At 41.2% G+C, this 26,783-nt stretch overlaps 1 protein-coding gene across 1 annotated transcript; it reads left to right on the forward strand.

The window, feature by feature from the left end:
• The first annotated feature begins 106 nt into the window (after window positions 1–106).
• On the forward strand, window positions 107–12,229 carry MAL2 (mal, T cell differentiation protein 2). The gene is made up of 4 exons (XM_026841513.1): window positions 107–186; window positions 1,883–2,081; window positions 7,108–7,266; window positions 10,317–12,229. Exons 1-4 carry the CDS (start codon window positions 107–109, stop codon window positions 10,386–10,388), a joined length of 510 nt encoding a protein of 169 aa, XP_026697314.1. The 3' UTR covers window positions 10,389–12,229.
• Window positions 12,230–26,783: the final 14,554 nt, after the last annotated feature.

The raw sequence follows: 26,783 nt of genomic DNA on the forward strand, positions 1-26,783 counted from the left end.
CGCCCGGGCCGGCGGCACCGGGAGGCCCGCTGAGCTGGTTTCACGGCGGTGGTTCAGGCTGTCGAGGACTTTGAGCCACGCGAGGTCCCAGGCCCCAGCACCCGCCATGGAAAGTTACAGCGTCCTTTGCCCGTGTGCGTGTGTTGCGGGTCCTGCGCAGACTCCCGTAAGCGGGCTTAACTTCATGTGAGTGTAAGACCTTACTGGTGTGCACAGGGCTGGGGACCTCAGGGCTGAGGTACTGATTAGTAGTAGGAAAACCAAAACAAAGCATCTGGTCAAAACGCATCTGATTTTATGAATTCTTTTTTGTGGGGTCAGAGCAGAATACTGGATGGATCTCACCGTGCAAGCTGTAAAACTTCACCTGAGCAAAGAGCTTAGAGCCCAGGTCCAGGTGCTAAATGAGGCCCTGAGTCAGGGGGGACAAAAGGTTAATTAGGTTGGCCAACCTATTAAACCTCTGACAGCCAGGCTGAAGTTGGCAGGTGTAGTATGAGGGAAATGACACAACAGTGGGCACTGAGATTAGCAGTTTCTACAGTGATTTCTAAATTTATTTTTAAAGAAGCCTGAAAGGTTGTACACTCAAAATATTGGAAACATTTCATGTGCCTCTCTGTTTAACAGACACTTTCTGCTATTCCTTCCGCTTCCTCACTGCCCATCACTATCTGGTGTCCGTGTAACAGACTTGCACCTGCAGTCTTGTGAAACTAGAGAAAGTTTGGTTCTTCACAACAGCTAAAAAAGGAACCCTAGAGAACAACCTGAAGGTTGATACATAAACTCTTGGGAGCTTTGAACTGAGACTAGCAATGCATCTTTGCATATATGCTGCTGCAATGTAACACAAGAGAGGAACCAAGTCATTTTAAAGCAGCATCTTTTGAAAGGTATCTCTCATCCAACCTTGATTCTAAAGGAAGTTTTCTCAATATGAAAATGTAACCTCTGACTTTGTAGTTGTGAATCTATATTTTAAACAGGAAAATAGTAACTAGCTTGGAAATTGTACCTGTGACTACACAGAACATTGGATTATGAAATTAAATCTTTCTGTAATGAATATACTTCAGATGGAAATTATTATTTTCCCCAGTTTTTTTCTTCATAAAGGGGCAGGATTTGCAGGGAGAAATAGTACCCTTCCTTAGACCAAGAGGTGATTAAACCAGGCAAGCCTTAGAGTACATAAAATCTCCATCAGCCCATCATAACACAGCATCCCACCACTCATTCACTGCAATCAGTATACTGAAAAGAAAATTGACATTGCTGAATTCTTCCCTGGGTTATGATAATTCTGGAACGCTCTATGTTTTTCTAGTTATTATAACATAATTTACAACTCACCTTATCCTGTATTCTAGTTTTATCTTTCCCTTCATTGCTTAGTATGTTTGCTTTCAGCCTTTTATTACAAATGCATTGAAAAAGAGGATGCAATTTCATCTGTTTTCTGTATCTCCTCTGATTAGGACTACAAAACTAATCAGTATGAGATTTAATCAAAACCTGATGTATATCCTTGTCATGCTAACTTTAGTATATATAGAGAGATTTGTACGTGTGTGTGAACCATGTTTTTACATTTCTTATATTTCCCTCAAAATGAGAGTAAGGGTAAAATTTTCAGCAGCAGTGTGCAAGGCACCTGGGTTTGTAAATCCCATTTTCAAGACTACTTCAAGAGCTTTTAAGAATTTCAGAGTGGCTTCATCTCACCGGCACTTAGTGCCTATCGTTTCTGAGAACGGCACTTAAGCTCTCTGAGTACTTTTGAAGTGTTTCCTCATAGTTCCTAAAAGTAATCTGAGGACATATTGTTGTGTGATATTAGTTCTTATGCAGAAAAGACTGAATAAAATTTATCTCTCAGTTCATCATCTGTATTCCTTTCCTTGCAGCTGTTTGGAACAATAGTCTGGATTTTGGTAGCTTCTACCCGAGTTCCACTGCCACTGCTGCAGGGATGGGTCATGTTTGTAGCGGTGACTGCGTGGTTCCTGTCGATTGTGTTCCTCTGCATCTTTCTCTTCGGTTATGCAAATAGAATTGCTGTCAACTGGAACCAGACGGTAAGATTTTTTTTCTTTATTTAAGGAGTCTCTTTGTTTTTTGACTGAAAATCACGCCATGGAAGTACTGATCCTGGGCCTTAATGCCTGGCCTTCTGTTTTAGCGGGAAGTTTTTTCAAAACAGAGGAATCCAAAACTGGAAGAAGAAAGAGTAGGGCTACAAGAATAACTGAGGAAATATATGACCTGTTTTATGATGTAGGCTGAAAGAGCCAATCTTCTGAAACTGATTGAAGGAGTATACTTGTCCTCTGTGAGCAAACAAAATGCATGAGCATCAGGGAGAGGACTCATTTGACAAGGCATGACAGCAAATTTGTTTAAATATCCAGAAGCTAGACTGGAAATTGGAAAATATTTTCTGACTATTAGAGAGGTGGTAGTAACACTCTATGAATAATTGAGGGGGTAGAAAGATACGTCTGATATTGTAAAGAATGTGATACATCTGTGAACATGGTGTGATGTGGTTGTCTGAGATGGCACTGACTCGTCTAAAGCACTCATGACCTAAGAAAGTCCTCTGCTGACTTTTGGGTCAATTCCTTAAAGCTTGGGCAGCATTGGTGACGGCTGTTAGACCTTAGGTAGTCAAAGACAACATAACCTGCAATATGGTATAGCTTAACATCTTTTTAGGAGACTTAATATTTATCTTTCTTAGAGGAAGCTTGTTGAGACTACAGATATCATTATACTCTGCTCAGCTTTTCTTCATTGTGAAGACAAGACTTGATTCTTGCTGTAATGGATTGTTACGGCTTGTGCCAGTAGTTCTCACAGACTGTACCTTCTGGTTAAAAAAGGGAAGCTGTTGGCTCCAGTTTTTACCAACTGCATGGTACTTCATGTTATTGACTGCTAATTTATGTACCCCTTTGTTGTCATTAACTACTTTTTACTTCAAGTCTTTAGCACTCAAGTAGTTGAGCACAAGATGGTATCACTCTGTCTTGTATTACTGGAAGTGAATAATAAGAGGTGGCAAAACTGTGATCAGAATGGCAATTTCAAGAAAAATCTTCCAAAAGGACCAGAACTTATAAAATACTAAAGTATAGCTGTTCGTAACTTCTGATCTCCTTCACTTGCCTCCTATGTGGCTTAGTCTTCCTACTGACACTTTTCTTGATCATAGCTGGAATTGTGTGCTTCGGTATCAACATCTGTGATTATTTATCTGTTTAAGTTATTCATGGACAATCCCTTAAAACAAAAAGTCTTTAAAGGAAATCATAGAGCTTTATGAGTTTGGGACTCTTACTGATAACTAAAAAGCTCATCAATGGTAATAGACTGGATTCTATGAAAACAAACTTTAGCACTTTTATAGTGAATACACATACATGGTCAGCTTTATAGCACAATACAGACAGTAATTAGGCTAGTAATGAGTTACAATTAGAGAGACCTTCACAGGGATTTATGCTGCGACATCCTCACAAGTTATGATGCAACATAGCCCTTGAGCATGTGCGTAACTTAAGTAAATTAATAGTGTCCTGGGTTTCATTGAAACTGTTTGCCAATTTACAATCATGCATCTATTTAAAAGTTGCTGGGTGAGCGCATAGCCTTTCATAGATGGAAAATGCTATACATATGTTCATCATATAATAATTGTGTGTGTCTTAGTGGCTACTTGATGCTGGTACTGTACTTTTAGCCCCTTGTATATGATAAATTACTGAAAAACTTATATGTCAGGAAGCTGCTACATGACTTGTATAAAAGCCGCATCTGTAGGACTCTAACTTAATCTAAAAAGCTGTCATAACTAAGTCAACGTTTTAAATAAATACAGATTTAATAATTTTATCTCTAACATAGTAGCTGAAATCCAGCCCTTTCCATCTGTCAATGAAAATAACACTAGATCATTTGACGACTCTTTTCAGGTACCCAAATGTTCTGTAACTTGGCACTAAACTCTTCAGCAGCACTTTACAAGGAGCTTTTTTATCTTCTGTTGCAAATAAATAATTACTAGAAACACTAAAACTATTACTACAAAATATAAAGTTGTACCTGTTCATCTTAGGTTGGCATGTGTTTAGATAAATACATGGGCTTTGCTCTTTCATAATTTAAATTTACAGTAGAACTCAGAAGCTACAGGTCATTAGATCAGGTCAAAAATGGGAAGAGTCATGGCTCAGGTATATGGGAGTACTATAGCTTCATATAGAGATTGATGAACAAATGTGGTTTAAGACTCCAGGGCTTTAAAAAATAACATGGAACTCTGACAGCCCTGCATTTAGTAACACCTTACATTGTAAGTAGCTCCATTGATGCTAATACAGTTACTTAAAAAGTAAGAAGCTATATGGTGAAAAGATGAGGGAAAATATGGACCTTATGGAGGTATATGACTCTACATCACTGTATTAAACCAGATGGTATGACAAATACTGTCCTTTACTGACTCACAACATGCTCATTTACAAAATTAGATGTGAACTAACTAACATACCATGCAGATCCAGTAGTGTTTTACATACACTTTGTATGAGGTTTCAATGATTGTACAAGTGTGGAGGCAAGGGAGAGTCAGGCACCGTGTGAACAATGCTAAAATTCAGCACCATGCTAAAACAGAGCAAACCCTTCCTTCTAAGATCTTGAGGCTTTTTGGTCACAGAAACCATAACCATACAAACATGAAACCTTACTGATGCTTTGCTGTAATTGCTGCCAGAAGGACATTAGAGGGTTTGGCAGGAGAAGGAAGGAAATTAAAGAGTTTGTCTTCTGAAAATACCTCTCATATATGTAGTCAGCACTGTCTTCCTCATGGAGCTGTTCGTGCTCCTTCATGAGCAATGGCACCAAAAGGGTACTGCTGGTAACACTGATGTAGTTGCATGCTAGGTATTTAGCAGGCCAAGAATAATGGGTGTCCTTGGTTAACCGTGGGTTTACACAGACCTTTCAAGTTGCTGGAATCCTGTGCTATGAAATGGGTCTGTCAGGCCATGATATGGGGTCCTGTATTTGTCACACAGTGAGCACATGCCTGCCTGCAGACTGACATGGTGCACATTGGCGGTAACATGAAAGATGTGCCTGTGTGTCTGCAGCTCCAGTGGGCGGGAGAAGCCACAACAGTAAGTGTCCGGGGGAAGTGCCTCCCCCAGCTGCAGTAGAGCACTGCAGCTTCTCAGATGCTTCAGCGCTCTCATGATGGACATAGTTCCCTACAGTTTTTCTCTGAGCTACACATGTTACAGCAGAGCTGGAGACTGAGGGAACGTGTCTTATGCCCAAAGCATGAGATCTGGCAAGCCTAGCACATAAAGGCTAAGTCAGGAAGCCACCCTCTTCCCCCTTAGGTTCTCAGTTCTGTTGATGTCAGTGGGGCCTTCCTGGTGATAGTCCAAGAGGAAGTAATTGTTTTAAAAATAGGAGGGAAAAAAACCCCACAACAGCCAGGGTAGGAAAACAGAATTTGGGAATTACCAAATCTTGGATTCCCAGTAATTAGCAGTCATTAAGAAAAGCAGTACACTCTGTGACCTAACCTCAAATGAGCAAATGATTTTTACTTAAGAGAAAATTGTTTTCTGATGTAAGTGGAATGGGAAGCTGTAGTAGCAGCTTACATTGTAACTTATCCAAACTGACTAGGGTGTGATTTAAGCTGCTATCAAATATGGAACAACTGATGAGTTTGAAAAGAAAATTCTTTCAATTAAAAAAAATCTCACATCTATGAAGAAACGAGTCTTTGTAGGGGGAGGGAAATGCAGCACATTCTCACTTCAGTATCAGTCAGTAGGTAAGGCTCTTCGCAGTAATTTCTGGTGCATATGAATGCTGTCTGCAGCTGTGATGGACTCGCATGTGGTGTACCCTGGGTTCTCACTCTTGGCATACTGGTAGTCCATTACACTCAAGTGAATTAAAAGTGCATAAAGAATTCATTAGTGCTGGAGACAGACTATATAATATGGATAATATAATCAAAAAGCGTACGTGTGTATAAATTTAAAAATTGTGTCTATGTCTTTTGCAGACCTGCATAGGTAATAGGCACAATGTAGATGTATGGACTCAGGGAGCTGAGTGCAGTGCACATGTCAGCTTTGCAGATGCAACACAGAAGGAGATGTTACAAGAATATTTAAGACATTTTAAAACTGTACTGGAACGTGTCTTGGATCTTGCTGTGTGGAACACTGGACTCTGAAATATAACCCGCAAAGAGATTTAGGCACCAGAGCTGCCTTTTCATGTGCTCTAGTAATGGAATCCAGAAATGAGAGTGAGATGTTTAAACCTTGTATTCAGCTAGCATTCACCACAGAGGAGGGGATTGCCTAAAGAAGGCCAGGAAAAAAAGCATATTTAAAGTAAATCCTAACTCCTGCCCTCTCAAGTCTTCGGCATTTTATTGCACAGTATCATGAAGTACTTCCAATTTACTGTATTTTTGGTAGAGCCAAGACAGAGTGAGTTGAGGAAATGCCTCAGGTCTTGGTTTCTGATTGTATCAGGAGGTAAACTCCAGCTATGTCAAGGCTGAGGTGTTTCTGGGCATTTACAGAAGCAAAATTTAACCATGGAGGGGGACTTCGGGAACTTGGGTTATAGCTGAGAAGGGATTTGGGGGACTGCAAACTTGTGTTATACTGCTTAAATTGTGGTAATGGTGGCCTGTATGTCCCATTTATCTAAGCTGTATTATGAAGGGAGAGTTTTGTAAGCTTTAATAGCTTTAAAGTGATCTAAAAAGTCAGTGTATGTACATGTAGATGAGCACATGCCTCTTAATTTGGAAGAATGTAGGGTTTGGGGAGAGGGAGAATTGCCATTTATCACTAATTATGTTAGTTGCTTATGATTGCAAGCGGCTGTGAAAACACATCCAGGTTAAGCTCTGGGATGGATTTAACACTGCTTATCTAACGTTACTGTTATCAGTGCTCATTTCATGTTTCAGTGTTGGGTTTCACTTGTACTGAGACTAGAAGAATTAGGTATGTATTGCAGCCCAGACTGATTCTGTTATTTGCTTTTCAGGATTTTCTTTTCCACGGGGCTACTTTTGTCTTTTATTTTGGAGCTTTTCTACTGCAAGCAGCAACTACATCTCTGCATCACCTTCCCCGCAAATTCAATTCCACTACACAAGAGAAGATTCTAGCTGATCATGAATATAACATAAGCATAGCAGCCTCGGTATGTATTTCATATATTTGTATCTGGGGAACAGAAGTCTGTTGTAAGCCCTTGTAGCCAACCATTCAGCTTGAGAACGTAATAGCAAGCTGGAATAGACAGAAGAGCAGTGAGAGAAAGGCTTGTCTTTGAGAGCAGCAAATAGTGTCTAATAGTGACATGCAAAAAATATTGGAATAAGCTAAAGCTGATGTGATAGATGATCAGTTGCTACTCTTACTGTAGTGTCTTAAATATATGATCGCTACAGCTTATAATTTTTAGAAGAGATATTTTGTAAAAGCAGTGTTGGTTATTAAAATAGAATAAAAAGATAACAACTGAGCCTTCATCAAAGCATCAGATGTGAATTTCATGTGCTCAAATTTTCAGTTGCTTTTTTTATACTGTTTAGATAGTCCTGAACATGCCAACATGAACACGCCTTGGACTAGCTCCTTGTGAAGATCCGGATATGTATTTACTACATCAGTCCTAAAAGTTATCTGTAAGGACTGTGCTGTCTCTTATGGCAAGGATTAGAGTGCTTTTATTGATAGCCTGAGCTCAGACTGCACAATTCTCACTGTAGTTGCATCATCACTGAATCACTGTATCTGGTAATGTGGGTGTGTGTAGCTGAGTCCGAAAATATACCAGGCTCTAGCTTTCTGCCTGGCTGGAATCCTGAAGGGCAAGTAGAGGTGTGCCCTTAGGCTTAACTTAAAGAACTGGAACGATTGCTTTTATTCTTTTTTTACCATTCAGAGGGTCTTGCATACTTCAGAGACCTGTATATATTTATTAAGGTCCTAAAACCCTCTATGGGTATCTGTTCTTCTTAAAACTAAATACATCATAAATTTTTCACAGTAAACACGTTCATTTCATCTTAAAATAAAGACAGATCATAGAATCATAGAATAGTTTGGGTTGGATGAGACTTTAAAGACCATCTAGTTCCAACCCTCCTGCCATGGGCGGGGACACCTTCCACTAGACCGGGTTGCTCAAAAGCCCCGTCCAACCTGGCCTTGAACACTGCCAGGGAGGGGGCAGCCACAATTTCTCTGGGCACAATGAACATGAGGTGTAAGGTTCTTTTTTGCAAGAGGAGAATAAAAAGTGAAGGCCTTTTGCTTTGGCAAGCCAGTCTCTGGAGGGGTGAGGTGGGCATGTTGGTCTCCAAGTCCGGAGTGCCTCACCTTTACCCACTTACCAGTAACACGCTGGAGCACACCTGATCCCTCTGTGGCCATGTGGCTGTTGTGGTTTAACACCAGACAGCAAGCTCACTCACTCCCCTCCTTCCACCCTGTGGGATGGGGGAGAGAATTGGGGGAGAAAAAAAAGTAAAAGCCATGGATTGAGATAAAGACAGTTTAATAGGACAGAAAAGGGAGGGAAAATAATAATAATAGAATATACTAAACAGGTGACACACAATGCAGTTGCTTGCCACCTGCTGACTGATGCCAAGCCAATCCCCAAGCCACGGAGTCCCCCAGCCAACTCCTTCCATTTATATACTGGGCATGACATCATATGGTATGGAATATCCCTTTGGCCAGTTGAAGTCGACTGTCCTGGCTGTGTCCCCTCCCAGCCTCCATTGGCAGGGCAGTGTGAGAAGCTGAAAAGTCCTTGGCTTATCAAAAACTCTGCTTAGCAACAACTAAAATATCATTGTTTTCTCAACATTATTCTCATCCCAAATCCAAAACACAGCACTGTACCAGCTACTAGGGAGAATATTAACTTTGTTCCATCTGAAACGAGGACAATGGCACAAGGACAGAGGTGGTGTCTCATAGCTGTGCCTGAACTAAGGAAGAGCTTTATACCAAGCAAGTATCTCAAATTCTACCCCTAAGTGTAGCTCTTCAATCCCTGTTCAGTGTGTTCAGATCCCACTGAATATATGGTCACTTCTGTCATTTACTGGGGACTCCAAGAGACCCTTTCCCCTTACCATACTATTTTTCCAAGGGAGAATACAGTTCTTGAAGGCCCTTAAATCCCTGTCAAGAGTCTTTTGTAACTTGCCTTAGTATTTTTAATTAAGAGAAGCTGGGAAATGGTGAATTGGATAACTGTAGTATTTAGTGTCTTTGCATTTTTTCTAAAAGTACGTAGTTTGAAAGTCAGGACATAAATAAAAAAATTGTAATCCTTTGAAACACTTCATTAAAACAGTCCTGTGATCTAGATGGAAAAAGATAAAAGGTTAACATTTTGGTTTTTGAAATTATTTTGTATACTGTGATTAAAAATATCTATGTTCATTTTGTATTGGTGATAGTTCTATGGTATAGCATCTGTTCAAAACTTTTGTCACGTTAACACTTGGATTGAAAGCAAGGGATAAGTTATTACAACATGATTGAATTAGTATGTTCTAAGAGACAGAATCTATCGTTAGCACCGGACAATACAGGAAACTTTTTCTCAGCAATACAGTTTTTAATTTCTTCCTTCTGGTTTACATTATATAGTCAAGTTTGCTGTGGTGTGACCTTCAGTTCAAATCTATTAAATTCAGTTCTTGAGCAGTAGTAACTTCCCAGCATTTCTCAGGCAATTGTTCTAATGGTTGGTTTCTTGGTCAAGGAGGCTGGTTTTGAAGGTGTTTCTATATTTCTGCAAGTAAAAAGTGTTCTCCTGTTTAGAGGGATATCTTCTTAGGTGTTGGCTGGTAAAGGCATTCACTTGGAAACAAATCTGAGATTAGTGTTTGATCAGTCTAGGTAAGAGAAAACTGAAATATGTAGCATACATACACATGATTACTTTGTACCATAACTTATGCAGACATTCTGTTTCATAATCTATTTCAGAGTGTGTTGTGAAGCAAGAAAGTAAATTAAAAGCAGTAACATGGGGTTATAATGGAGAGGTTCATGAGAAAACTTCAGGGGATCCCAAATCTACCTTAAGTATTTTGGCTGGGGAGGGTGATTTTTGAATCATTTGTGTTCCTGTATTCATTTAGAACAGAAATAAAAAATAGAACAATACAATGTGTGATTCAATTTTTTTCTTTTTTCTTCTTTTCTTCCCTATTCCTCTAGATTTTTGCCTTTGCAACAGCTGTTTGTTATGGTTGCAGCACAGCCCTGGCTTTAAGGAGATGGAGGCTATAGCAGTTGAAGAGAAGGTTAATGCCGGAGTGTTCTACTTCAGATCAAATTAAGTACTGTTTGTATGCTTTACTGTAATTCCAAGAAGACTTTTTTTTGCTTAAAATCTGTTTTAAAGTGCTGAAATGCAAATAACCCCTAATCAGGATTTCCTTAACGGAAGTTTCCATCTCTGCCCTTTCTAATTTTTACTTTTACTGTGTACTCTTCAGAAGCATACTCATTGTATGGTATTATAGAGTTCAGGGATAAACAGATGTGTCAGCAGATAACAGAATTCTAGCACTAAATCAGAAGAGGAAGAAAATGGAAACTAAACCAACATGTTAACTGCATAGGCAGCTAAAAAGCTCTCCCCTTGTTAAGTCCTGGGAGTGGGCCTTCACTGTTTTGCAGCATTACAGTGCATTCCACACAGGTAGAGCTTCAAGGCTCCTTGTGGAGTCATGGGTTACCTGTGTGCTGCTCCTTGTATGATCAGAGCCCAAGCTGACTTTGTGATACCAACCTAGTATGTATATTATTAACTTTGATGTACAGAGAAAATATTTTAAATATCCATCCAGTTAAATCTTTTTATACTCTTTTTATATCTATCTGCAGCTAATGGTCATCTGATCCTTAAAGCTTACTGTATTCCTTAGTAGATGGAAACTGTTTGGGACTGTCAGTCAGTAGTTCGTTAGTTTTAGGAATTTAGCTTAATCAAATCTATTTATACTGCAAAACAAAACAGTGCATTTGTGTTGTGTGTGTATATACATGGTATATTTTTGTTTAACAGGAATATTTGCACTGTTTTACTTCGTTTGAGTACAGCTTTGTTTTGTTACTTAAAGTGCTGCATTTGTTACTTATTATGTGAGTCAATATCATTTGAATGGAATGTTACCAAATGGTGAATAATGTCTGACCTCAATTCTTGCAGTGTATTACTTGTTGCATTCTAAACCTGCAGTGTTGTAAAGGTGTTTTTATTTGGACAGATGCCTATGCAACATCTTACTGAAAGCAGTGGAATGCAAAGCAGTCCACCCACTATGGAGTTTGCTTTTGGCATGAAGTTTAATTGAGCCTCTTTTGAATATCCCTGTTGTATAATTACATGCAATATTATATATAGAAAATTAATTTAACAAAACTAAACTACAACATTGCGCTCTGCCCCTAACACTCATGCTGTTTTGCAGATGGTGAAACATTTTTTTTGCAGTGCTAGTAAATAATTTTTGCTCTTGTGAATAGTGCCAAATTGATAACCTGGGAGAATAAAGGCTTCCTGTCATTCATAAAACAGCTTGCTCACCACATCTTGCCAGTGCACCTGAATATTCTGCAGAGACCAGTAGTGGTTGGGTAAGGGAAGACAGGACTTTCTTCATTCCCGGGCCTACTCATTCTCCTTGAGCCAACAGGGGTGTCTGCTATGAAGGTTATTTTATCAAACTTGTCAGGTACAAAGATCTCTGAGAGCCAGCCACCCTTAGTCGTGCCCTGCAGTCCCTGCTGGCCCAGGACAGGTTCTTAGGGATGACATAGCAGTGAGTGGCAGCCCTTCTGACTACTGGAACCACTCGGTCGTCCTGAATTACTGCAATGGGATGTTTTCATGTATCTTGTTTTCTGAAATTTTTATCTTCCAAAGATTTTGTACTCTGGCTGATTTTTTTTTTTTTCTAATTCTCTACTTGCATTGAAACTTGTTTTGTGAACATTTTATCTAGAGCCATATACTTTAAAAATACTTCATATTGTATAAAATATATTTACACTGGAGTATACGGATGAAGGTATATAACAAAGACTTATGCTAAGCAGCATTAAAGTTACTTATATTTATGGCATTAGCCTGGTTATTAATTTTGTCTTTGGAAACTATCAAAAAACTACTTTGCAATATGAGCTGACATATAAAATTGTAATATAAAATTAAGGCTAAGATTTCTTGAGAAAACACAGTTACATTGGTGCTAGTTTTGTATAGCAGTTTGCCACATGACAAAGCCTCAGTATTAGTGAGGAGAAGAGTAAGGTCGGCTACAATATTACAGATGGACGCTGATCTTTGGTGTGGTTTCTGCTTCATCCGGCAACCTGGATGTGCACGTCACACCACAGACTGTGCACGCCGCAGCCACAGTCTCTGTGGCCAACTAGGATGATGAGGGAAAGATCTTAACTTTTTGCCTATTTAAACCTAAGAGTATGAATCCCACATGTGGTGTCAATTAAAAAACTGTCCAAGTTTAGTTGGCATTTGCATCTAACCTCTGAGTTCAAAGCCGAGGTGTAAAGATCATGACTGATGGGTGCTATTCAAGTCTCTTAAGCTACTTGTAGAAGTCCAGATAGCAGAGTGTGGATAGGGTAGCATGGAAACTGTTTGTATAGTGAGGAAAGGTTGAACTTTCCCTCTTAAGTATCAAAGACAAACAAACGGCAGAGAAGAGGTAAAGGTAAAAACTACAGTAATGAAGAGCAGCTTTCATAGCTAAAAAGGAGTGAAAGAATCTATACAAGGAGTTTTGCTGTACTTTGAGGAAGATCTAAGGAAGTTCACACCAGAACAAGCAGTTACATTCTTTCAAAAATGAAAAAAACCCAGTAGTTCATTTTGTATTATTTCATACAGGGAGCTAAAAGAATAGGTGTGACTCAGAAGTGGTATGTGCGTGCTGGGATGTCTGTATGCAAATACCGATATGGGAATAACACGTAATCCTTGTGATTGGTATTATAGCTGATATATGCGAGCTGGTTCTAATAAATCACACTTCCCTGTACAAAAATTCTGCCAAGCCTATGACCTTGGAGAAGACAAACTTGGACCTCTCCAAAGAATGGAAGGAGTAGGGGAGGACATAGGGAGGTAATTTATTTCAATGAATTCAAGGTGAAAGGAATGAGATACCAAATCGTGTTTTCATCAAACATCTCTATTTGATGTGAAGCTGCAGTGAAGGAGTATCTAAGATACCTACTCTTAGAATCAGAAAATAATTCATGGTATTTTAGATACCAGTGTGTAGTACCTGCTGGTAAATAAGCTCTCTTGAAGGAGACTTTCCTTCAAAGGGTGCAGAGACAAGCAACAGTTTGGTGCTTATTTCTAAAGAGCAATGAAAGTGTGCATTTTGGAAATCTAAAACTTTGTTAGAACTTGCTCAGAAAATATGCACAGTAAGTGCTTCACAGAAGTCCTGATTCTGCTTCTGTCTTACTGAGTGCCTGGATTAACCCAAAGCGATTATTGTTATGTCCAGGATCAGTCTATTCAGATTCTCATTTCTCTGGCTCTGTACATTGGTTATAACTCCTGATGTGGATAAAGTTATGTTGCTCTAAAATGCTGCATTAAAACACAGCTGTAAAAGGTGAGAGAGGCAGAACCAGTGATCACACAAATCTATGCCCTTCATAGAAAGTTAAAGAAAAAACACTGGAAAATTGCTAGACCAGTGTCTTCTCTCTGTTTAGCTTCCAAAACGAGATGACAGTGCTGACTTCTGTTGCACTTCCTCTAATCATTGTATTTTTGCATTTGCTTTATAACTTTAAAAAATATTGGCATCCATCGTTTTTCCATCTGAATTTGAAAAAATCTTAAGAGAGCTTAAAACACTGATAGCTTATTTGTTCCGTTTTTATCTACGTACTGTGGAATTGGTGTCTGAACTCTAGTGTCCTGATGCATTTCACGCTCCATTGCCAGGCTGTCCGGTTGCATGGAAAGGCTTCCCAGGTCTTGTCTGGGGATAACAGTGATGCATGAGTTCTCAAACTGAGACGCAAATAGGACATCTCTCTTTTCAATCTTTTAAAAAGAAAAACTTGGAAGTGAGATCATGTTGTATTTCTTTCTCAGCTGTATTTTGCACAAGTGATCATGACACATTGGTCTTTGTTGAGACATAAAGAAAAAAATCAGAAGCAAATCTGATGTATTAAAATCAGTAAACAGCAATGGAAATTATTTGATTTTTTTTTTTTTGAGTTCAGCATGACTGGTCCCCTCTCTCCAACTGGGTTACATTATTTTTTGGTCCATGATGGTGCTTGTCTAAACTCCTTTGTAACTTGAGCAGCTCAGAATTTACTGTATTTGTCCTCAAGGTGCTTCTGGAAGGAGGAGTGTTATTCTCATTTCACAGGTGGGAAACTCAGACACAGAGACACTAAGCAACTTGTTTGCCAAAGGCCTCGCATGGGAAATCTGTGGTGGAGCAGGAAAAGGAAACTTGGTGTCTCAAGTGAGAGGTCAGTGCCCTGCCCTGCAGCCTCCGCTGCTGCCCGCCGTGGGCAGGAAGGAAGCAGGATAGCATGGATTGTATGTGACCTGTCCCACTTCTGGCTCTGTCATGGTGGTACTACTCTGGCAATTAGTTACATGGGGTTAAAAGGTAGAATGACTGTGAAGGATTATGAGTCAAAGGGAGGTTTAATGTGCTAAAGTGGCATTCCTAGATCAAACACTGTAGTTTCTGGGTGTTCTGACCTTGAATTTTGATTATCCAATTGTAAATATCTACATAGAGTTCCTGTTTGAGGTGTTGACCTACCTCCTGCATCTTAAGAGAGGAAACAGGTCCTCAGGAATCTGCAGCTTTCAGCTGCTTCCTCCTATACAACATATTTGAGCCCTAAATTCTTGGCATCAGCAGAGTATTACCTGCATTAAGCCTGCCAGGACACAGCACCTTTCAGTTCAGAAACCTGAGCTCAGTTTTGGCAACTAACTTGTCAAGCTACTTTTCAAGGGATCACAATGATCAAATCAGGTTATGTCTAGGTGTGGTTTTAACACCTTTCTTGCTGTGGGATTATTGCAAATATCTATAAGGGTTCTGGAGATTGCAGACAAAATATTCATATGCTTATGTCCAGTACATCCAGTGTCAGACTTCTTGTGCCTGGGTCCAGAGAGGCTGTTGTGCAAAGACTGACCCCTGTGGATCCATACATGGTTGCAGCATGACTAGTAATCTTAAAAGATTTACTGGAGATTTTAATCTCATCCAAACACTTTTTCCTGGTCATCTCAGTAAGGTGTGGCCTATGTCACTCGACCAGTGGTGTGGCACAATGAACACCAGATCAAAACAAGCCCAGGGGTTTTCTTGCAGAGAAAAGGGTCCTTCTGCACTCCTGCTGCTGCAGAGCCAGGACCTCACACAGCCCCGTTGCCCTGTACAAAGGTGCTGCGGCTCCCTAGCGATCTGATTACAGGCTTGGGCAGTTCTACTCACAGTGCCCGTGAATGATTGGCTTTTAAACTACTTTGTTACAGGTGGTGTCTTAGGTTTAATAAGCTTTGCCAGAAAAAACTAATGAGGCAAAAAGTGTTTTGTTTCTATAAACACTTTGCTGCCTCTTTTTTGTCCCACAGAAGGACCATAGCCATTTTTCTTTGTGATTACTTTTCAAGTGTAAAACATACTTTAGCGTAAATCAATAATGTAATTAATGATACCATAGTTCTTACTATCCTCAAACTGCATGACCTGGAAGTATTTCCAGACTCATGGGTTGAGGTGAACACCCCAGCTAGATCATAGTTCTATGCCACAGTATGACCTAAACAAGCAACTTCTCTCCTCCCTGCCTCTTCCCTGGTTTTAGAAAGAAAGCAGGGAGCTGCAGCATGATCTGGACAGGCTGAACAACCCAGAAACCAATGTGGTGTACTGGGGTATGATTCACTGTTCAGTTGCACTGAAGGGCACAGGTGGTCTCAGGGTGGTTCCACCAAGTTAACGCATGAAATTATGGCAAATGGTGAAATGGAGTGGGAGGCCTGCTGATTAGAAAAGGAGATGAAGACCTTACTACTTGGCTACATTTGTCCCCTGTATAAAATCTAGCATTGAATCCAGCACTTGACTCCTTAGTATACCTGTTTTTCAAACTGTACGTACCTTGGCCTGGGATCTGAAGCCCTGGGGGGAACCTGCAGGGCCAGCTTTGAGCCTTGGGCTGTTGGAAGAAGAGTCATGTGAAGCATTACCAGATGCTTTAACCCAAAATTCCATGAGCAAAGGAGAAGGGGAAATGTTCTCCACTTCCCAGGTCCACTTCCCAACTTGGTACCAGCTCTAAGAGTTGGAAGAAGGGCAGTAGTAGTTCTCCTCTTCCTCTCCATTCCCTGGCTCCAGTTGCCATGGGCCCAGGACAAGCTGGGCAACAGAAAGGAGGAGGACTTGGACAGATGTGTCATCTAAGACATGCCTAACCTACCCACAGCCGTGACAGCAAGTCCAAGGTTCAGTCCCAGACCTACAATAAAAAGTAAATATATCCAATAATGAAATTGTCAAACAACAAGCCTGAGTCTTACCTGGAGCAAATGTTCATAGAAGATGACAGAGCTACCTTGGAGAGAAATTTCATGATGAACAAGAGGCCATTTTTTTTCTTTTAGTTATATAAATGCAACCTCTTTGAGATCTAGTTGCCAGCAAGGAATTTCACTAATGGAAGTAAGAACAGAATTTTCCCTCAGCACTAAATGGAGCTGACCTTTGAAACAAACGGTATTACAAATTCCTTGGCCTTGTGTCATTTGCTTTTTCTCTTAAGGATCCTGCTGCTGGGATAAGTTACTGCTGGAACAGCTGCTGCCATTAAGTGAAAAATAGCCTTTGTGGCCATGGCAGACTTAGAAAGTGTGAAGACTCCAAGATAAAAATCCAGCACTTTCAGAATCTCATTATTTTGGGGAACCTGACTCATGGGTTGTGAATGGTTTAGGGTTGGCAATGTTGGACGGGTTATATGAGGTGCAACATAACATAAAAATTGTAAGATGAAGAACTGCTACAATATTACCAAGTTATAGGGGTCTCTCAGAGATATGAGTACCTCTGCTGGCTGAAAGGATATCAGGAAAAGAGATTCATGGTGAATTTACCTCCTTCCTATATACCATAATTTTTTCATTAAAGAAGACCCCCAAAGAGAACAAGTTACTTGTAGCCCGTAACTAAAAGGCAGAGATCAGGTCAATTAGTACCAGTAGATGGAGATACAACCACAGGAAGCCCTTCACTGTCTGCACACTCCTGCTTTAGGGACATCTTCTACCAGTCATGCTTCAGGACTTCTACGTACCCTAATTTCTAAATAAGCAAAGCTCCCAGGAGTGCAATTAGGAATGCTCATTATAACTTATATGATTCATCTGAAAAGATGGCACTTATATTTTCATCTTTTTATTATAAGCAGGCATAGCAACAACTTAGTGCCATACACTACTTCATACTTCTGTCACTATGGTTATATTACAGATTTCATATTTATCAATTAACATTAATATAAAGCAGAGTCCCTTTTCTGAGGAGCTTAGAGGCATCTGGAGACCATATCCTTCACTCTTATCCTTACAGGACACAGTTGGCTTTATTGACCTCTATAAATTACTTGTGATTGAAATCTGTGAAGCTCCATTAGGTTAGAGAAGTGGAAAATAGCCTTCAAACCTTGAGAGGATTTTCAGGGATTTCTTTTTCCTAGGCAGTTATAAAAGTTAACCAAGTCACCTCATTTAAAATGGCAGCTGAACCAGCTCACCATAGAGTCACTGCCATTGCAGAGTTAGCAGAGGATACGAAGTTCTTTCAGGCAGTCAAGTTCTGTGCAGGCCATGAAGACTTCACCAAACTGAGTTGGCTCAAAGGTGGCAGATGAACTTTAATGTAGATAAACCCAGGGCAATGCATCTAGGAAAAAATTATCTCTATCAGACTTGGAACTGAGAGTTACATCTTAGGAAAGAGATTTCTGAGCCATTGCTGATGGTTCTCTGAAATCATCAGTTCAGTATGCAATGGCAAACAAAATCCAATAAAATGTTGGAACTTGTAAGAAGGTTATTAGGAACAGGACAGAGGGTGTAATGTTGCTGCTACATAAAAAAATGGTGCGTTCTTGTAGAGTTAAAGGGCAGCAAAAATGGTTGAGGTATGGAAGCTGCTGCCTTACAAATACTGGGACTCTGCTCTGAAGTGAAGGAGATGATGGGGTGATGTAATCATGATTTACAAAATGATGAACTAGCTGGTTAAACCAAACGAGAACCTAGTATGGGGTCTAGGGGACGCTTGAGACAACTAGCAAAAAATCAGTTTAAGAGATAAAAGAAAGTACTTGCTTACACAGTGGGTAGTGAGCCTCTGGAACTTGTCACACAGGAGCTTGTGGAGGCAGATAGCATGTTCAAAACGGTATTAGACAAATTAACAGGTCTTCATGCAAAAAAGATGAGGCAGGAATTTACCCTCTAGTATCCCTAATCCAACAGTTGTGGATACTAGGGCAGCCCTACATGTTCTTCTGAAAAGCATCTTCTCTTGCTACCATTGGAAACAGAGCAGTGGGGTAGACGACGACTCACTGGTGTGACCTACGGGCCATCTCTTTTATGCAATTTGTGATTTCTTCCAAATGTCAACGTTCCCCTGTGGGATACAGCCTCACCTGCACACACTCCTTGCTATGTCACTGAAAGGCTGAATTCATCCTCAGGCCAGCTGATAACTTAAAATCAAGATTTTTAGAAGGTACAACTTGTATGTCCTAGCATAAACAGAGCTGCTTGATTTGATATAAATGAATAACACTGTTGGTTCCTGGTCCTTCACAAGGCAATGGAAGGACAAGAGGTAAAATCAGGTCATGCTTTTATAAAGTTTACCTTACCCTTTAGTACTGCTCTTCAGACTTCCCTTAAACACATTTTTCAGCAGTGACAAGCTGAAAGGTAATTGTCAAAACTAAGTATATGTACAAAGTTATTGAAAAATAAGATTCACAACAATTTCTTGTTATCTCAGAGATACTTTCTGTCCTGTTCTTTTCATTACCTGTTGTTCGGCAATTCTGTGAGGGCTGGGCTGCCTTTATGCACATGCTCAAGCATGCAGACACACAGACACACACACACACACTTCCTCATCCCACTTGCAGTTTTCACAGTCTAATTCCCTTCACAGTCTCCCATAGCATCCTGGTTCAGCCATGCCCTCTGCTCCATCTATTTTCTTTTTTTTTTTAATACAGTCCCAGTTTCCTCTGTGTAGTGTTTTCAGTCCCAGCATGCCTTGCTCATGTTTCATCCCTGGCTCTTCTCACAGTCCTCATATAATTTTTTAATCTTTACTGTTGTCAGCCGTGACAAGCCTTAACCGACTCATCACTTGCGTTAGATGCAAGACGGGGATGTAGTCCTCCATATGACTTGAGGAGGGCTGTAGGACTCCAGGTAACCGAGGAGTTACACTCTACTGCTTGGCATGCTGCCAGTGCTCACTGTTGAGTGAGGGACCTTGAAGGTGGTCAGGTACCTGCCTTTCCTTTGCAAAACAAGCAGCTGCTTAGTAGTACAGCATTATTTTTTCACTATAGGCAAAGCAGTTTTTCCCAGTTGATCTTTTAGAAAGGATTGAATGACTTCTGATGAAACCTTTCCCAGACAGTTTTAGCAGAAAATAAGCAACCAGCATAGAGAATTTCAATCTAGTTGGTTTAAAATCTGGCAAATCATAAGCAATTGAAAAAGTCTGTCAAAGGAAAGTGTTGTGTTTCCTTAATGATAGGCAAATGCTTCCTGCCCTTCACACCAAAGAAATGCCCTTGACACCAAAGGAATACTGCCTTTTCTGGACAAAATTTCAGCTGTATGCTCATCACTGAAAAATGTTATGATGAGATTTTCTCAATTACAATCTAAGTGGCATTTTCTTGAAGTAAATGAGAATGCGGTTTGCTTTTCAGACTGTCTTTGTGAGAGAAGTATTTGCCACTTTCAAAGCTGGCCCCCTTCCCTGAGGGTACGTACCGCTTTCCTGGAGGTCTGATGCTGAGGACCTCTCCTCCTACTGCTGTGGGGCAGCTCTCTTGTTTTGCCCAGCTGTGCCAGTTCACATCAGCTGAGCATCCAACCTCATCTTTTAACTAATATTCTTTTTTAACCATTATGCTTTGTGTTTATTTACCCAGCATCCACTATGATGATGGACAACTCTGATGATTAGAGCATATGAGGGCTGGTGGAGGGAACAGACTTGCAGCACCAGTGTTTCAGAGAGATTCACAATAACACACTTCCTTCAGAGAGTATCTTTTATTTGAATATGCATTAAAGGGTAGCAAGTAGCCATGGAATTCAGTATAACTCTGGGTATTCAGGACAGAGGCTGCACAGCTTCCTGGATTGTCTTTAACAGGAGACAAGGCAGACCTGGAAAGCTTTCCATTTTCCAGCCTGCTGGCTTTAGCAATAATGTCATGTAAATCCAAAGGGAGACAAGTGACCTTCTAGCTCATGCTATTGTGCTGGTAACACACATAAACAAAGCTTGTAGCTAGAGGAGGAAGAATTTCACTAAAAACAAGGTCTAAGGAAAAATCTTTTTACCTTTTGATACAACACTCATGATAAAAGCTCTTCCCTGAGTGACTGATGGTTTTGTCCTCCATTCACCCATGTCCCACTGTCAAAAGAGATCCTTAAAAAGCACACTCTCATCAAGGCTGCAATGGCTCACACACACACATGCTGAAGTTGTACCATAGTGAATAAGGGGGTGTTACATTCACATGGCAACAGCCATCAATACACTTCAGGTGATCATTTTCCCATCGTGCCCTTGTCTTCCATTACCAAACAGCCAGAGAATATCCCTGACAGGTTACAGGTTAAAATTTTAATAGGTGTAGAACACGGTCAAATTCTTGGGCTATGATATCATTACTAGAGCCTGTAGTCACCATCAGCCTGGATGAGTTTTCCACTCTTCTCACAGCACACAGCGTGCTGAGATCTGTCCCCAGATGCAGTCTCGGGTGAGCCCACTTCCGACAGCAATTTTGGACATCCCCACCCTGGCTGCTGCTCCATGCCCCATCCTGGCCTGCTGGCCCCACGGACGGTACCTGTCATGAAGGGAGCCGGCAGCTCTCTCCACGGATGCGGGCAAGGTGTACTGAGCAGCACATCCGGCAGAAAAGGGAAAAAAGGATTTAAAATATTTCCTATCTTTAGCATTTGAAAAATATTGACTGTTCCAGTGTAATAGTGTGTCCCTTGTGGCTTACTCTACCGCTCAGTCCAGCTCTCCCCTTTGATGTTTTGCCCACAGTATAATAAACTTCACCAAAGAAAAGAAAAACAGCTCATCACTTTGAGAACTATGAACAAATGAACTGGAAATGTGAACTGAACTGAAGCTGTACCATGTTTTTTGCAGCAGCAAATTCTTTTCTGCTAAGTGGCCTAAAAGGATACTTTAAAATTCAACCAAACAGAATGATAGTCACCCTTGCTGGAATTTGCCTGGGTAGAAAATGTTGTGTTTATGAGCAGTTTTGGTAAATTATTAAATTTTGGTAAGTGCAGAAAAGGGAAAAAGATTTTCTTCAAATCTAGGTGTCTTAGTTTTTTCTTCTTTTCAGACTCCTGGTTTCAGCTACTTCAGTATCAAGGAAACCAAACTGAAATATGACAAATGTTACTTCTGGGAAATAATCAGTTGTGGGAATAGCAGAACTCAGGTCTGAGAGTTGTAATTGGAAAATAATAATTTCTCTAAGACTCACTGAAATGTATGGCCAAATCCCCAGTGCCCTTTAAGTTAAAAGGGATATATTCTGTCTAATCTATCCTGAACAGTGGGAGATTTTTTTCCTTTCACTGTATTCATTTCTGTTTGTGTCATTCCTGGAAAGGGACTTCTTTTTTAGATATCTTCTAATTTTGTGGTGGAGATTGTGGATTTTGGCAAAGTGCCGAAGTTTAAAGACTTCCAGCACTCAAAGTTTCTAAGAAAGAAATTATGTCAGCTAGAGTCTCTTACCTCATATGACACTCAGCCTGAGATTTACAGCTGCTTTTTTCTGGGATGTTGGAAGAAAGCTACACTGCAACTAGGAGAGCAGACTGTAGTTCATCTTTCAAGTAGTTCTTCACAGGTTTTATCCACAGAGGACCAGAAAACTTTACCAAGAAAATGTAGTGCATCAGAAGTAGCAACATGCCATGTGAGTTAAATTTGGGACATATTTTTACAGCCATGTATGTGATGTGAAAGCCTAAAAATCTCATTGCTTTTTTAAGTCATGAAGGGCCAGCTCCTCAAAGGCCTGAATTAATGACTGCTGTGCATGTTGCCTTACCTAAATATGGGTGCTCAGCACCCAAACTGGAGTTTCTTGACTGGATTCAGAGTGAGAGGGCAGATAAGGTGTCCCAGTGCATGGCCAGGAGACACTGCTGTGCTTAGAGCTAATTTCCATTTCATTTTAAAGGTACAGTGTGACAAAATCCACTGGAAAAGGCTCCAAGAGATGAGGAAGCACATACCAAATGACTAAAAGGCAATTGCTGCTACTTGTGCTTCCCTTTCTATTCCTAACTTGAACAGTCCTGTGCAGTATTTCACTCTCAAGAGGAGTTCCAACAGCACAGGGCTCTATGCTCACCGTAGTGCATCACAGCCCTGCTTGCAAGCAAGGACTGTCCATACATTGCTACATCCAGGGCAATTGTCCCCACACCCAGCAGTGATGCTGAGGTGCAGCTTAATAGGAAATACCCTAGTTCACTCTCCCTGTTGGCATCTGGTCTAGCTTTTGAGATACATATGTTTTTGAGCAATACTGAAAGACCTGGAGCTGAAACCAGTATTATATGAGGCAAATTCTTCCCTCAATTTCTTGTAGAATTCACTGGCAGAGAATTACATCACAATGTGTGGGATGTATCTGCAGACAGCCATTACGGGGAACAGTTCTTTCAAGGCAAGCAAGAACCCACCTCAGAGGCTACCTGGAGAGAATTGTAAGACTTGCTGTGAGTAGTCCTGCACTGTCAAGCAAGACACAAGCTATTTATTCACTTTTCTCCATTAATAAACATGTTGTTCTATACACAGAGCTCATGCCTGTCCTGTTGCTCTGTGGATGGACTCTATTTGTTGACTCACTAGGAAGCAGACCATGAAATCCCAAAGGACTATCTTGGAGGATGTCTGCATGCTCTCTGACAGCTGCAGGACCTCACGGGCATGAGAAGGAGCTCTCTCCATAGAGTGTGCCGCACTGTATCCCCTGGCACCTTGTTGCTCTGTTGCAGAATATTCAGTGATGACCTCAGTAGCAATCCTTCTGAGATTTTTAGTTGAGCAAAATTCCCATTGTGCTGTCAACCTTTAGGCATTTCAGGGAAAAATGTTTATTATTAAGGACAGAAATTAAGCATGCAAATCTATTCATTAATATACTCTGGCTTTTCCAAAGCATCTCCCTCTCTAGTTTAATCAGAAGCTATGAGAGGAAAAGAGGCCTAGAGAAGTGCATTTCCACAAGGAGTTTCATTATGATTTTTCTGCTCTAAGGCTCAGTGCTTATATGTTGTAAACCCATGCAATATCACATCACTCTGGAATGCCAAAAACATTTTTGATGATCTCTTTGACTCTGTGATGCTCCAAGGCACCGAGTGTCCCAGAATGAAAAGCAGAATTGGGATGCCTATAGCAAAAGCTCTGGCACAGGCGTCTCAGGAAGGCTACAGGCATGCCTCTGCAAGGCGTCTTCTCGATGAAGTGCTGCATACAAGTCAGCTTGGCTAGCAGGTGTGAAATTTCACCACAGAAATGTATACAAGCATAAACTGCAAGTCTCTGGCAAGTCATTTTTGTACAATTTCCCTGCCAAGTGCTCATGCTGGGGCTTACACTGACAATTCTGCACACAAGTCAGAACAAAACTGACTCTCAGTTCCAACATTATTCCATCCCCACATGGCTTTTGCTGAAATCACCTTACATTTCATGGCCCCTTAGTATTAAGCACAGCAGTTACAACTGACAAGACCCAAGATTCACAGAGGCCATAAGCTAACACAGCAGCCCAGGGTTACACAAACTGAGCCAGTTCTGCACAGGAGTGGTAACTCTCCAAACACATCATCACAGCACACATAGGTATCCCCCTTGCTGGGTGGGTCTGACACCTGATACTGAAAGAGGGTCAGGATTTGCTATTTGGTCAAGAGCAGTATTCCAGAGGGCTGGTGAGGAAAGTGCCAGATAACATGCTTCCTATATAGATGGTGTGGCAGAGGACTTCCAAGCCAAGTGACAGCAGGACACAGTGTCCAATAACTACAGATTAAATCCTTGGCATTTGCTAATGTCTCTAAAGGATACTGTGAAGAAAATCATCTGGAAATAGATTTATGGCAAGAACCTATCATTTAGAGTTTTATTTTTCAGTAGGGTTTCATCCTCCATCCTATTCATTTTCCTTAACCGTTTAAACCATTTTTTCTCCTTTTGGTCTGAGTGCTTAGCCAATATTTGGATCCACAAAGGGTCATTTCCCTTAGAATGAGAAACCATTAAGAGTGAAGTATGTGCTCAGGAAAAAAAAAAAAAAGTCTATTTATAAAGCATATTTTTAAAAACAAAAGCTTATTTTCACTAAACTCACAACTGAAATAAATAGCAGCAGTCAAATATCACCACCCCTTGCTCGCCAAATCTACCTCCATCAAGCTCTGGACTAAAAAGCCTGCACCTCTCTGCCTCTCTCCTTCTCTCCCTACCTCTACTTTCAGTGTCCCAGTGACTGGCTGCCTGTCTCCAACACACTGGCTTGAAAATGCAACATCTCAGACAGTCTCTCTGACACACACGAGGTGCAGTTCTGTCTCTGCCCCTCCTGGTAATCATCACAGGGCCATGGGGTCCTGCTTGGGCTCGCTCTGCCTTGCCATTTGCAGTGTCACTCAAGGTGGACTTAGCATTGTGGGTGTGTTTCTCTGAGGGGGACACTGCTCCTACTGTCAACCCTGAGCATACTAAGGGGAGCTAAGGCAACTGGTCCCCCTGCAAGGATGTCTGGAGACTTTTGTCAAGGAACCTGTGAAGTGTTATTTGATTCCTAGAGTCAAAGATTATGGTTGCATGTCCTAAGGGGTTTGACTCCAAGCTGATCATTTTGGAAAACAATCACAGCTTGGTAGGAGTTTTAACATCTTCCTTATTGACCTTTTGGGATGGTGAGACAGAGTGCACCCTCAGCAAGTTTGCGAATGATACAAAATCGGGAGGAATGGCTGTTGTCCCAGAAGGTCATGTTGCCATCCAGAGGGATCTAAACAGGTTGGAGAGTTGGGCAGACAGGAAGCTTATGGGGTTCAACGAAGGGAAATGCAAAGTCCTGCCTGCAGGAAGGAATAATCCCAGGTACCATCTCACTCTGGTGGTCAGCTGGCTGGAAAGCAGCTTTGCAGAAAAGGCCTTGGGGATCCTGGTGGACACCAAGTTGACCTCATCATTGGAAGTATTCAATATCAGGTTGGATGGGGCTTTGAGCAACCTGATTTAGTAAAGGATGTTCCTGCTCATGGCAGGGAGGGTTGGACTACATGATCTTAAAAGGTCCCTCCTCACCCAAATCATTCTATGGTTCTATGATTCTGTGAGCCAGCAATGATGTGCCCTTGAGTAAAGGTGGCCAACAGTGTCCTGGGCTGCAAGGGACAGAACACTGACAGCATGTCAAGGGAGGTTATCCTTCCCCTTTGATCAGTACTGCTGAGACAGATCTTGGTACTTCTACCAGGAGAAGAGAAGGTGCAAGGGGATTTTACTGATGTGTATAAATATCTGATGGAGAAAGTAAAAAAGACAGAGCCATTTTCTTAGCAGCAGTGCCCAGTAACAGGACAAGGGGGAATGGACACAAACCGAAATACAGAAATTCCATTTAAACTTAAAAATCCCACCTTTTTTTCACTGTGAACATGGTCAAACACTGGAACAGATCACCCAGAGAGGCTCCATCCTTGGAGATATCCAAAACCCAACTAGATACAGCCCTGAGCATCCTGCTGCATCTGACCCTGCTTTAAGCAGGGTGGTTGGACCAAGGATCCATATTTCCCTACCAACCTCATCTATTCCATGGTGCTGTGTCTTTGGCAACACAGGCAAAGCAAGCCTCAACAGCAGAAAGGCCTAAATGAGACTTGACTTAGATGGACTTCATTCAGTCACCTAAGCAGCAGACCATGTTGCCTGCTTAGGTGATTCTCCAGCAGCAAATCATCTTAACAGCAAGACCCATGTAGCACTGTCTCAAGGTAGGCCAAATAGGATGGGGCTGAGGCCAACTGCATGAGCTTCAATGAGGCCAAATGCCGGGGGCTGCCCTTGGGCCACAACAACCCCCAGCAGCGCTACAGGCTTGGGGAGGAGTGGCTGGAGAGCTGCCAGTCAGAGAGGGACCTGGGGGTGCTGATTGACAGCCGGCTGAACAGGAGCCAGCAGTGTGCCCAGGTGGCCAAGAAGGCCAATGGCATCCTGGCTTGTGTCAGCACTAGCGTGGCCAGCAGGG

This window comes from Athene cunicularia (assembly GCF_003259725.1).
Source record: "Athene cunicularia isolate RWA chromosome 2 unlocalized genomic scaffold, athCun1 chr2_part1, whole genome shotgun sequence".
Classification (NCBI taxonomy): Eukaryota; Metazoa; Chordata; class Aves; order Strigiformes; family Strigidae; genus Athene; species Athene cunicularia.

What these genes read in the sequence shown, in the direction of transcription:
- MAL2 (XM_026841513.1), top strand. Translation starts at nt 107, where the DNA reads ATGGAAAGTTACAGCGTCCTTTGCCCGTGTGCGTGTGTTGCGGGTCCT. An exon ending in CTGTCAACTGGAACCAGACG is followed by an intron (nt 2,082 to 7,107) that starts GTAAGATTTTTT and finishes TTTGCTTTTCAG; the next exon opens with GATTTTCTTTTCCACGGGGC. An exon ending in ACATAAGCATAGCAGCCTCG is followed by an intron (nt 7,267 to 10,316) that starts GTATGTATTTCA and finishes CTATTCCTCTAG; the next exon opens with ATTTTTGCCTTTGCAACAGC.